Source organism: Neurospora hispaniola (genome assembly GCF_033458365.1).
Source record: "Neurospora hispaniola strain FGSC 10403 chromosome Unknown B0T23scaffold_3, whole genome shotgun sequence".
Classification (NCBI taxonomy): Eukaryota; Fungi; Ascomycota; class Sordariomycetes; order Sordariales; family Sordariaceae; genus Neurospora; species Neurospora hispaniola.
This window is the reverse complement of record NW_026944408.1, coordinates 4,856,138-4,868,582: the sequence shown is the minus strand read 5'-3', so window position 1 is coordinate 4,868,582 and position 12,445 is coordinate 4,856,138. Positions and strand designations below refer to the sequence as shown.

At 52.0% G+C, this 12,445-nt stretch overlaps 4 protein-coding genes across 4 annotated transcripts; 1 reads left to right on the top strand and 3 right to left on the bottom strand.

Moving 5' to 3' along the window:
* Positions 1–1,127: 1,127 nt before the first annotated feature.
* On the top strand, positions 1,128–1,934 carry B0T23DRAFT_404050 (uncharacterized protein; the record flags this gene model as incomplete). Its single annotated transcript, XM_062838852.1, has 2 exons — positions 1,128–1,291; positions 1,367–1,934. 2 exons carry the CDS (start codon positions 1,128–1,130, stop codon positions 1,932–1,934), a joined length of 732 nt encoding a protein of 243 aa, XP_062694748.1.
* Positions 1,935–4,618: 2,684 nt separating this feature from the next.
* Positions 4,619–5,452, bottom strand: B0T23DRAFT_313387 (uncharacterized protein; the record flags this gene model as incomplete). The annotated part of the gene is made up of 1 exon (XM_062834740.1): positions 4,619–5,452. The coding sequence occupies one exon, from the start codon at positions 5,450–5,452 to the stop codon at positions 4,619–4,621; it is 834 nt and encodes a 277-aa protein (XP_062694747.1).
* A 1,482-nt stretch (positions 5,453–6,934) lies between these two features.
* Positions 6,935–8,611, bottom strand: B0T23DRAFT_404047 (uncharacterized protein; the record flags this gene model as incomplete). Its single annotated transcript, XM_062838851.1, has 2 exons — positions 6,935–7,399; positions 7,475–8,611. The coding sequence occupies 2 exons, from the start codon at positions 8,609–8,611 to the stop codon at positions 6,935–6,937; spliced, it is 1,602 nt and encodes a 533-aa protein (XP_062694746.1).
* An 836-nt stretch (positions 8,612–9,447) lies between these two features.
* Positions 9,448–11,237, bottom strand: B0T23DRAFT_404046 (uncharacterized protein; the record flags this gene model as incomplete). Its single annotated transcript, XM_062838850.1, has 4 exons — positions 9,448–9,540; positions 9,581–9,681; positions 9,722–10,690; positions 10,742–11,237. The coding sequence occupies 4 exons, from the start codon at positions 11,235–11,237 to the stop codon at positions 9,448–9,450; spliced, it is 1,659 nt and encodes a 552-aa protein (XP_062694745.1).
* Positions 11,238–12,445: the final 1,208 nt, after the last annotated feature.

Sequence of the window (12,445 nt, the reverse complement as noted above, 5' to 3'; positions counted from 1 at the left end):
GGTCCAGCGCCGCCCAGGGAGCACAGGAGAGGCGCCATTTATACAGTGCTCTACTACAATGTGACCCTTCAGGAAACCTGTTATCAAGATACTGCATTCCTCCACTGTCACATACACCCATTCACTCTCAGGTCGACTGGTTTTCCGGTCAACCTTGAAGTTTTGTTGTAGGTTCCCTTCATCCCAAGAGAACATTTGAGGCTGGCAGATGCCGGAGTGAGGTAAGAACAAAACGGACTGGATTGTTGGAGAAAAAAAATGGAGACAGAAGGTAGCAGAATTGGAGGGTGCACTATAGAATGGAAGGGAGGAAAATGTTAGGATCAAGATCTTGATTGAATCTATAGTAGGTAGACGGAAGACATGTCGAACTCCAGGCATCGGCTTAACAGGTACCTAGGCAGGGTATTTATACCTATCTTACCTAGAGGGATGATTGTTGTAAGACATCTCTGACCGAAGGTACATCGAGTAAATATTCCGCTATTCGTGGCTTGATACCTATTTGGCAGATTGCCCCTGTGTTTACTGAGAGAAAACGGACAACATGACGGATGGTCTTGAGTCTCCATAGGATCCTATTCTCCACGCAGGCAATATAAATGAGACAGAGCGCCGCGCAGAGACGGCTCGGAGTGTCCAAGTCGATGGAGAGGGTGAAAATGATGGTTCCAAGTGGGACTTGAACCTCCATGCAATGGTTATTCCACTAGCAACTTTCTATTCGGTACCTCTAAAGATGAGGGTGCCTCTACGTCTATGGCTCCCGATCTAGATAGCTCTTAGATGATGGGCTGTTTTCGAGCTATCTAGAGGTATGGAGACTTTATATCCACTGTAGCGTAGAGGTACAATTCTTGACAACCTCGTAACCGTTGTTGCGTTGATGCACACCAGACTTCACGTCCACTACGAGCTTCATCCTCGGTACAAGAACAATCCGCTGTTCAAGATGACAAGTGGAATACAGAAAAAGACGAAGAGACAAAAGAGCGTCAAGGGACAAAACCCCAAGGTTGAACACCCGTTCCATCAGACGGCATCATCACAAAGCAAACAAAGTTCCAAATATTCGTTCGTACAAGACACTTGGATGGCAGCTGAATCTCAATCGTGGGCCGCCGAGTATGAGTCCCAATAAGCAAGAGCGTACAACTACTCCGGGAGCTGGCTCGAGTGCTGGCTCCGGTCATCCTTCAACCTCCTACGAGGCCGAAGATGTCGAAGAAGATTGGATGGACTTCTTTGACTTTGACGCTTACGAACGTGACATCAATGGTCACTCACAAAGGTATGATATCGGTGGGTTCCCTTTGATGTGTGCTCGAAATGGGAAGAAATTGACGAATGGGGGACTTTGATATAGCAGTACTCCATCACTAGAAACAGCCATGCCGTCCCAGACTAGCACGTCGTTCAAACCGCCCACTGCTCCTTCCTTCTCCCTTCTCACTATCATTGAGCATGGAACTGCTCCTACCACTCCAGTTGACAACAGTCTCATTCCAGCCAGAAATAAAGATGTCCATCTCAAATTCGGAGTAAACAGCCTTGCCGGCCAGGAGCAAGAGAGTGGCGAAGACATAGAGGTAGAAATGGGTGAAGACGCTCAAACAAGCGATGATATTGAGCTGGAAGATGTTGCTAGCGCCGCAGACGTGCTATCGGCAGCTGTCTCAAGGACAGACACTCTCAGCCCTTTCGAGCCAACTCCCGCTGATTCACCTGGCGATGTTCCAACATTGAGTTCAATCAATAAACAAGGCGGACATTACTACAAGGATTCCCTAAGAGGAAGCGGCGATCTGGATGAGCCACGTAAACCAGTTGCAGAACCTCCCGAACGCGACCCTAGTATCTCTACGCCGCAAACTAAAGCCAGCTCAGAAGTTGTTTCCGGCTCCTCCGAATCTGCCTGTACCTCTTGTCCTTAGGAAGCAAGAGGGCCGGAGAGAGAAGCCGTGGGGGAGGATCCCAGCAAAGACACGACAGGACCCAAGTGGGAGGTCCACAGAATCCTAGCTTCTGCCATTCTCTCGGTTGGCCTACTGTACTATCGGGTGTCCTGGAAGGACTGGGGTAAACCCGACTATGGCATGCACGCACCCGGCACACAATTTCAGGGAATCCCCGGACCGTCTAGTATCCTTTCATTGCAGATATCCAAAGGAACCAGGACCTCCAATGCGACTGGATATCTGGAAGAGAGCTTTCGACAACGGCGAAGAGCTGGAGAAGCACGAAGACGATGATCTTCCGGTGGAGACAAGGAAAAGGATTAAGGGGATGCTAAGAGGGAGGGGAAAAGCCGTTGCAAGGAGATGATAAGAGGGAAGGCATTGCTCGTGATGGTAGCTGGAAGGAAGTTACGGAGGTCCTGGCTGGACAGGATGGGGAGTAAAACGGAAGGAACTTAGCAGCTGTGACAACATAGATTTACACTCACAGGTTATGCTTCTGGGCTTAGGCCTTCGTTGGATAGGTATCATCAGATAGTCGACATCGATATCTGTTTACAACGGCAACCTTGTGCTGTTCTATTCACGGAGTTAATGTTGAAAAACTGAAGACTTCTGCATGTATTGTGCAACGCCCAAACAAACTCCAGGTGAATCAGACACAATCAGCGAAGATCAGTGAGTAATCCAGGGGCAGCAACCAGTTTGTCTCAAACACTCTCGCGGGTATTTATACTGACCACATCCCCTTCCTCTTCCCACAAACTTACAACAGGGGAAGGTACCATCAAGCCAGCTCCGTCCTTCCAGGCAAATTTGCGTAGAGGAGAAGGATCAAGCCTTCCGCGTTTGCTCAACGGAAGCGGAAGCACAAGCAGCTCTTGGGCAAACTGTTTGGCCAAGAGTGACTTTCTCCTGGCCTCCTTCCTAGAACATCATGCCACGAAAGAAAGGAAACAAGGTAAGAAACCATCTGTCCCCCCATCAAAACCCGCGAGCAGCACCCGCTAAGAGACCGTCTATCACATAATAAGGGCCGCAAAGCCAACAAGAACCCTCCCCGCCCCCCTCCACTCTCACCAAAGCCCTTCCAACCCAACGCCGCCCCTGACAAGACCACCGAAGACGGCGAAGAACTCTGGGAGCTCAACGAAGTCGTAGCATCCCGCTTCATGTACGGAAAGCTCTACTACCAAGTCTCCTGGAAAGGCTGGAGCAAAGACGAGTACTGGTATCCCGCCAGCGACCTCAAGCGGTGCCCGCACTTGCTGGTTGAGTTCCACTCTGATAACCCGAAAGCTGCTGGGCCGCCGAGGAGGATCGATATCTGGGATAAGGCGTGGACTGAGTACACGGAGGAGGGGTTGGAGAAGCATGAGGAGGATGATTTGGTGATGACGGCCGCGCAGAAGAAGACGTGGTTGGAGGAGTTTGAGGACATGTTGTAGATAAGGGGATTGTTGGGGATGGGTGTGGGGAAGATGGATTGGTTAATACTAACATGGAAGGAGAGGAGAAGGAAGTGGAATGGAATACAATGACTCCTCTTATGCATGTGCTTTGTGCTTCGTGTCCAGTATGACAAGAACCTCGAGTATCTCCTGTTGACAATGCCAAGCGGATCTCTTTGTTTGAAGTCCAACGTCACCCACAAGGCAAGCAATGCGATATCGATGTCAAAACATCGGCTGGACTTCACGCCTCGACTGGAGTCACTGGAACAACCCTTACTAATCCCGTAAACATGTGGTTTTCTCGTATATGTGGAGGTGTGGCGGTACCTCTACGCCCTGTCTGCCTGAGATGGATTGCTATCACGACCCGTTAAATGAAAACTCGTCTGGCAGACCCTACGCCTTGTCTGATTTCACTTCCTAGACCCCCAAGATATCAGCCTTTCCATGACACAGACTAATCCGCTTCCCCAATCAATCCATTCCTTGGTCCTTCCTTGATTCCTTCCCCCTTCGTGTCTCGTGTCTGGCCGCAAACCCTGTGTTAAGAGTGGGCCTGTTCGACACTCATCTATGGGTGGAAGGTGCCTCTCTTGGGTACCTCCAGGTATCCGGGAAAAGACAAGGGCACATGTCATAAATGCTGAGCTCAGTCCCTGCCATGATAGACCTCTCCCTCCCTTTTGGTTTTGCAATTGGTCCGTCCGCCGAACCGAAGCCCATGCCGGCGCCTTCAATCGCCTTTGGATGTTGCAACTGCTTGTCGTCTTCCTTCTTTCCCGAGACACCTACGACCATCTGCCGATAAGACTCGCAAATGTGTTCGTCTTGCGGGAGTGTCTTTTGCATCTTTCCACATAACATCTTTACCGGTCAACATTAGTGATTCCCAGCTCCATTGGAGTATGATGCGGTGGACTAGGCTGGTTCGACTGCAGCTTGTCGTTCATCCCCTTGGGTTCCTTGTCCGCTGCCGCCCTGAGTTCACGCTGCCGCATGTGCCTCGGCAACCAGCTGAGCACGCCTTGCCCTTTGCGCCCTTCCCTTGTCGCCACACCTCCTGCAAAGTGTGTTTTTTCGTACCGCAATCCAGTAGCAACCGGTACAGGACCAGATGCCGCGCCGGTGACGCCGCTTAATCAGGTTGATCAGCCTCTGACTGACCTTGTTTCCCAGGTGGCCGAAGCACTTGCTCGTTCCTGGCTGCTAGACAGGGCACGGGCAGTGTAGTCGGAACCCGTTGATGGTCCTGATGACACTGCAGCGGCCTGAGAGCCGAATCGGCAACCGAAAGCAGGCAGGGACGGATGTTGTACTGCTTTCACTAGCAGCGGGCCTGTCAGAGCCGTCGTTGATGTCGAGTGAAGCGAGTCTCTGGCAGACTACTTCGACGCTGGGAGGTGCAACAGTGGATGGGTCGAATGGGGCAAAACTGCTGGCTTTGCTGATGAGGTTGCCCTCCTCGAGTGACTGCTGCGACTTCTTTGCCTCATGAGAATGGTGCGCAGCGGAGGTCAAAACAGGTTCGGGTAAGTCGGCAGCAGTCTCCAATGCGTGGTTGCTGTTGATGTTCGTGGGCGGGACATGAACAGAAAGGGGATTGTCCAGTCCCATGCTGGCGCCGTCCATGAAGGAACCAGAATCGTCTCGGGTGATCAGGTTGTTGTCTTGGGAATCAGCCCCAGACTCGGGAGAAGCGTTGGTGATATTGCGAATGGATGGCGTATATACCAGGTGCTGAGTGGCGGCGTTATGGGCGATGTCACTGACGTCCTCCGGGCAAGAGAAGGAAGAGTTTTCTATAGCGCCTGGCCCGTCTTCCTGAGGAAGGATGGGGTCAACAACGGGTTCCGACCTGGAGTTGTCCTGAATAGAGGCGTGATCGTCCTCGTCCACGCCCCACTCGTGGTCATGGCCAAAATGGTCTATCAGGTTGGTGTTGTTGTCATCGTCGCCGTAGAGAAGTTCAAAAGGCTCCTCGCGGGACCGGTTGGCAAAGATAGCCTCCTCAAAGAAGCTATGATGACTTTCGTCGGCCATTATCTTGGGTCTGTGAGGTTGCTGTCATTGCCGGAGTCTCAGGAAGTTGGGTGTGTCGACGTAAACTTTTTCTTTCCCGGATGACGTATAAAAGATTGCCCGTGGGCTCGATCACAAATCCTCCAAGGCCCTCTATCCTTAAGCCGGAGGCTGCCCCAAATCCTTCGTCTTCCGTTTAGGAGTTCCAGGCCTCTTTATTGGCTCCACCGTACTGTCGCTCGCTTTCTTGACCACGCGAGACTTCTTAGTGGCTCGTCCAGCAACGTCATCCGCCGAAGTACCACCCAAAGTCGAGGCTCCCCTCTTGCGTTCCGGTTGAGAGGTAGTAGATGGAGCCGACAAGTCAGCCGCCCCAGCTTCCACCTCTGCTTGACCGTCAACAGCCAGTGCGACCTCCCCATTCACCATGTTCTTCTGCTGAGCCTCGGACTGCCTGCGTTTGCCGCAACGGCCACCGCCGCACGCCTAGCCCTCCGTTTCTCACGGCACATCTCATCGAGGACATTGGGAGTCGATCCAGCCCCGATGTAACATCCTGTGCAAGAATGGAGGCCCCGCTACAGACGCCATGAAGCCACTCCTTTCATCCTCTTGCTGACCTTGTTCTTCAGGCACTTTAGGCACATGTTTACTCCCGGCTGCTAGACGAAGGACTCGCCGTCCAATTGGACGCCACTGATGAATCGAGATTTGTATATAATGTAGAACCTGCGTAGCCTTGCGAATCGCCGGTGCCACGAGGGTGACACTATGCTAGACGTGGATGGCTTCGTGGCCGAGGTTGGACGCTGGGTGTGTCGGAGTAGGTAGCCTTTCGCCGATAACACTTCCGGTACCTACCTAGGGTTATAACGTTATTGGAGGTTCGTTTCTGGCGTTCCTCAGATCTGATGATCCTGAATGAGGCGAGGCAGTGAGGTAGCGAAGAGGTAGTTATCAGGTGTCAAAGGGGAAACGTCCTATTGCATATATAGAGGTAGGCAGGGGTAGTCTTGCACATCAGCCAGTTTGTAAGGTCTAGGTGCCTCTAGGTAATTTCTGTCAACTTTGTGAACGCGCCCATTCCAACCCAACAGGTGAGTAGGTATGAAAAGGAAAGGGGTGTAGTGGTCTTATTTTCGATATCTGCCCCTGAGGGGGGGGATATAACACATCTGCCCCAGTCTACCCTACCGATGTCCATTCCAACTTCTACCCTCAATGGTCAAGCCATCTCCATATCTACCGACCATGATCAACAGGTGCTCAATTGTCCCCAGTCTCTTTATGTCGCTTCGCCTGTGGGCCTCTCTGCTAAACATAAACCCTCTGTATGTGATGAACCAGTCGAGAAGATCATCAGATATGCCTTCCCTTTCATGTATTGATCAATTTCCTCTCAAGCCTCCAAGCATCATTCTTGGAATGATTATGGGTTTGGGTTGGAGAAGAATACTCCATGCGATCGTTGTGATGAAGATTCCTGTTTAGTCGCCACAGCATTCATAGCTCAGCAGGAGGCTGCCCCCATCCTTTCATCTTCCTCTTGGGGCTTCCAGGCCTTTGAATCGGCTCCGAAGTCTCGTCAGCCACCTTTTTTGTGAGGCGGGCTTTCTTGGCCGTGCCTTCAACGACATCACTACCGCCCGCCATAGCCGAAGCGTCTCTCTTGGGCAAAGAAGGGGTGGACTGGGCCTCCGAGGCGGCGGTCCCAAATCCAGCTTCAACATCTTCTTGACCGCCACCAGGCACATAGATCTCGCCATTAGCCTCGGCGGCGACCCTTCTCCTTCGTTCCCTCTGCTTCTCGCGACACCTCTCATCCAAGACGTTCGGGATCGGTCCAGCACCGACATAACAGCCGGTGCATGAGTAAAGGCCCCGCTGCAGCCGCCAGAGGACTAGTTTCTTGAACTCCTGACTAGTCCTGTTAGCCAGGCACTCAAAGCACTTGCTGGTTCCCGGCTGCTAGACGGGATTCGGGCAAGCTACTTCGGTTAAGTCCAGGTCGACCACCTTAATCGTCTTGCACAAAGCCAATACAGGACTGATGGCTTTTCGGGGAGCAGGGATGATGAGCTCAACTTCGGCATAAGATACGTAGACTTGTGCCTCCGTGTCGTGAGAGTCGAAAGTCTGGGATTCCTGCACCGTGGCTGTGGTTGATGAAATGTTTCTGTACGCAGGTGTACCGGAAACGTGCGGGCCATGAAAGCCATGCTCAACTTCGTCGTCAGCGATCTCCAGCGGGTTCTGGATATCGGAACCAGGCGCTTCTGGCCTTGAACCCACTTCCAGGCCGTTGGAAGGAAGCTGGAAGTCAGAGGGCATATCAAGGAATTGTTCGTCGGCGAAATGATCGTATCCATCGGAAGGAACGCTAGCGAGGTTGTCTGGCTTGAGTTGCTGAGTGATCTCCTCACCGCCGATAGACAACTCGTTGTAATCGGCACCGAAGTTGCCGTTATCGGTGGGCACAAAGATTTCGTCATCATCGATGGTAATTCCGGTGTTAATGGTATTGCTGGTGCTAATGGTGTTGCTGATGTAAATGGTGCTGTTGGTGTTGATAGAGGTGGTGTTGTGCGTTTTGATGGTGTTGTCGGTGTTGAGGGCTCTGCCGGTGTTGAGGCTCGGTAAAGCGTAACCACCCCAAATGGAAACCAGTTCATCGACCAAAGAAACCCCGTCGAGAGATGCGTTGGAACCGTTGTTCTGATCGCTGCCCGTTGAGGTGCCAGTAACGGCACGCGCATGGTCAACATCTCCCTCACTCAACAGATATTGAACTAGATCACCATTGTCCTGGCCCGCATGAGGATCGTCATTCGGAGAAGCGATCTCGTCGTGACTAGAATAGCTGTGGTCGTTGGGGAGAACCTCAGAGGGGATACGAAGGCTACCTCCTTGGTCATTTAGGAAAGAATTACTCTGACTGAGAGACGGCGCGTGGGTGGTTTGGTCGCTGAAGCTCCCGCCGAAAAGGCCGCTGCCAGTATCACGACCGACGTTATCGAGCTCGAAGAGGAGATTGCTACCTTCGTCATATCCCCCATCTTCATAACTTCCTCGTTCGGAGCTTTCGGCGTCGTTGTGCGAAGCAGACCACGAGACTGTGACCGGCAACAAGCGCTCATCATCGGCTGTAAAGTCGGCCCAGTCTTTGGAAAAAGCCTCCATGTTGGTTGCTGCTTACCGGCCAGATGTGGAGAGACACCTCAAGGCTGTATGCAAAACTGGCAGCTTGCGGCGTACTATCACCTTCATGTCAGTTTGCGATCGCCAGCTTGTATCATGAGCAAGAAAGTGCGGGTGCCTTACCTGCTGATTACAGGCTCCGCTGATTAGAGCCTACGAGAGAAGGATGGCGAAAGCAGCTTGCCGTAAGCGAAAATGAAGTGCGTGGCTGGAGTGTGCTACAGCGCTACTAGCTGTCTCTTTTGAGACTTGACTTCTAGCCCTGGTCGTCAACAAGCTAGAATGCGCAAAGTGGACGTGTACTCCAGCCGGCGCGGCCTATACATAATCTCCAGTTGCCGTTTCCTCCTGATTGTCGCGTTCGCTTCAGTGGAGTAGCGCGACTGTTAAAAGAGTTATAGAAATGCGGTGCCTCTGGATGTAGCTGACGGCGCGGTTGGTAAGAATCGCGCGTTTTGTGCGAGGGAAAAAGGGAGCTGGAAAAAAACAGGAGAAATGGGGCCTCTGGCGAGAAGGGATGGGATCTTAATGTGGCGTGAGACAAACGTAGCACGACGCGTTTTCCGCTGGCAGTTGATAACTTCAGATCGAAGACCAGTCTCGCCAAAACCTACGATTTCCAGGGTTCGTCCAATATTGACAACGGATATCATAGCAACAAGAAGGTGGCGGGGTCTCGTATGGAGAGTACGTAACCTGACATGTCTGAATGCACGTTGTTGCGTCTTTTGCAGTATGTAACAGGCATTTGGATGTATTTATAGGAGTATCTTTAAGTCCCTCATCATCTGAACACAAGATGGGCAAAAAACATGATGCTATCGAGGTTTCCAGATGTCCGACTTACCTGCCTGCCAGCAGCGGCAGCGGCAGCCTTCCTCTTTCCATCCTCGTCCTGGTCTCGGCACTGCCTGCAAAGAGTCCGATTGATGAAGACGGCAGAGTTGCAACAGCTCGTACAGGTGTAGATGTCACAGGCGTGGCGCCACTCAATAAGGGCACGACGGTCGCGTCCGATCTTGTTTCCCAGGTGGTCAAAACATTTTCGAGTTCTGGGTTGCTAGACCAGAGACTTGCAGTTGACCACATTACCATTTTTGTCGGCGTTTCTGTCATCGCGTTTGCTCTTGGAGGCAATGGCGGTACGAAAAGGGAGACTTTTGGCGGAGACGTTATGAAGGGTGGCCTTCGGAGGAAGCTCAGGATGACGGGGGCTGCCCTTCTTCGAAATCCTGTGGTTGTTGCAATTCTTGGAGGTTCCGAGGACAACGGGGGAAAAGGTTGGTTTCATGCTGCGGCTGTATCCGCCACTGGCAGGATCGTTACGGTTTCGAGGGATACCGTGAGAACGGCTGGTAAACGGGGCTGTATTGTTCTCAGCCGAATACCCCCGAGGAGTGCTGGTCAACGCGGTGGTGCTCATGCCTTGGCCTTCAGTGCTCTTCATCCGGCCATGATTGCTCAAGTTTGACTCGAAGCCTAGGTCAAAATGCTCTGGAAACCCTGCCTGTTCCGCGGTGCGCAGCATTGTGGAAGCGTCCAGACCCAAAACCCAGTTCTGAAATTCTAAGAGACGGCGCAATTCTCTGTTACTTCTATGGTCGTCATGGATTCCAACGTCCCTTCGATTCTTGGCGTTACCAGGAGTACAGCCGAGATTCTCATGGCTTGATCCAGGATGGCGGCTCATGCTCTGGTCAGGATACGAGGGTAAATTACCCAAGTGGAAGTTGAAGCCATGGCCTTTATCGTTGAGGAATCCGCCCGCACCACTCTGCTTCATCTGGCCCTTTGTCTGGGTTAGGTGAGTGTAGCTGTAGCTGTGGGCAGGACAGGGTTTGCGGCAGGATTCGAAGTTGTTGATGTAACCGCTTGCACGACTCAAATCGACGTTCAGGGGTGGGAAGCCATTGGTGGCGGCGACAATGGAGAACTGACCTGTCAAGGAGCTGCCAATGGCTTTGTGACAAGTGCGACCAGTGCCAATCTTTTCTCTGGGGCGGGCGAAGAGATAGTTGTGCGGATGAGGGCAAGCAGGGATTCCGTGGGCCAAGGCACCTCCTATACGAATTGAGTGGTTGACATCCATGGGTTGATGACCGAGGAAAAGACCATTGTGTTGGCCCATGGCTATATTGCCGTCGAGCGAGGTGACATGGTTTTTTCGGCGATCATCCTTGTCGTCAAACTGGCCAAACTTAGTCGGGTTGCTGTAAGGGGACATGCTGTGGGGAGATGCTCCCTGGAAAGACGATGTATAGGGAGATCCGGCAACAGAAGCTGTACCAGTCGACGGTGTGGGACAAGCGGATGTCCCATATGGAGAGGTGTGAGGGGATAATGTGTGGTAAGAAGAGGTGCTACGAGGAGAGGTTTTGGAGGGAAACGTGGTGTAGACAGCGGCTTTTAGTCGGGTAACTTGGCACGGGTTCAAGGCCAGGCCATTGCCGGCATCAAATTCGTCATTTGTGTCAGTTTGACCCAAGCACGCGTTAATATATTCGTTCCAAAGCAAGTCCGAGCCGCCCCCAAAGTAGAATAAACTGGGTGGCACTGGATGGACAGCACGAGCTGAGTGGGCAATGAATGCCTCGTTGAAGAAGGACATATTTGTGTCAACAAGTGTTTGTTATCCGATTTATCGGGTATTCAAAGAGCTGAAAGGAGCAGACAAGTGGGCAAGGACGGGAGTTGAAAGTGCGACTGCGCACAAGACGTTGGGTGAAACCGAATCCGGGTACCGCTGTTTCGGCGAAGTCAGCAAAGGAAAGGTTGGCGGTTGCTTTGATCGCTTGTCCCAGACTTTAAAGGATTGATGGAAAGCGCAATGTAATGAACAGCAGCAGACCATGCAGTTGCTGAAGACAGCAAGTTATGCGCGATGGGCCGAGGTAGGTAGAGGAGCAAAAAAGAAAGAAAGAAAGAAAGAAAAAAAGAAAGGAAAAGAAGACAAGGGTGCGAGGCCCAATTTACGAGACGAATCCGAGTCTTAACGTACCTTACCTATGTAGTTCGTGCAGGGTGGGTACCACCGTTCTTGCTTCTGCAGTTGCCATGCTCGAGTTTCGCTGGAAACGCCAAGTCCGTGACCATCCAAAACAAGATGTTACCAAAGATACTATCCCCTTCTCTCGAAGCTGTGTAAACGACAGTGCTTCATATTGTGTTCCGTACAATACATACAATGAATTGTAACGCTTACTGCAGTTTCAACGTCATCCAAAAGCCAGGCATCATTGAGCAGGAGAAATAATCAAGAAAAACGGCTGCTGAAAATGCGAGCCTCTACCCCTCCACAAGTGAATTGTTCTCCTTTCGTTTGTTCAGCCGCTATTGTTTGGTCATGCCGCGGTATTGAGGGCCGATAATGTGGAGTCCGTAACGGCTCCGGGGCTGGCCGGGGCTGTCCCGGGCCCGAATGGTATGCCGAGACCCACACCGGCCACCGATGGACCAATCAAAGGAGGTGTTATGCTGGGGACCCTGATAGCTGGTGCAGACGCAAACGGTCCCTCATTGAAGACGGAAGGCGGACGCAGTGGGAAGGAACGAACGGAGGGAACGAAAGCAAATATTTTACCTAGCCGACTGGAATTATTTGGTGCGGCCGTCGTGGTTATTATCTACAGACGAATACTGAGCCCTAGCCCTACATTCGTCCTCTGTCAAGACTGGCAGCGACACTCCGGCTGTGTTGCTCCTGCTCCTCCATACCTAACAAATCGTGCATGTACGCTGCATAGTACCTACCATGCAATCTCAGTGGCGTCCAGTTTCATGCAATTTGCTCATGGATGCTTCGTTCAGTTGGCACCA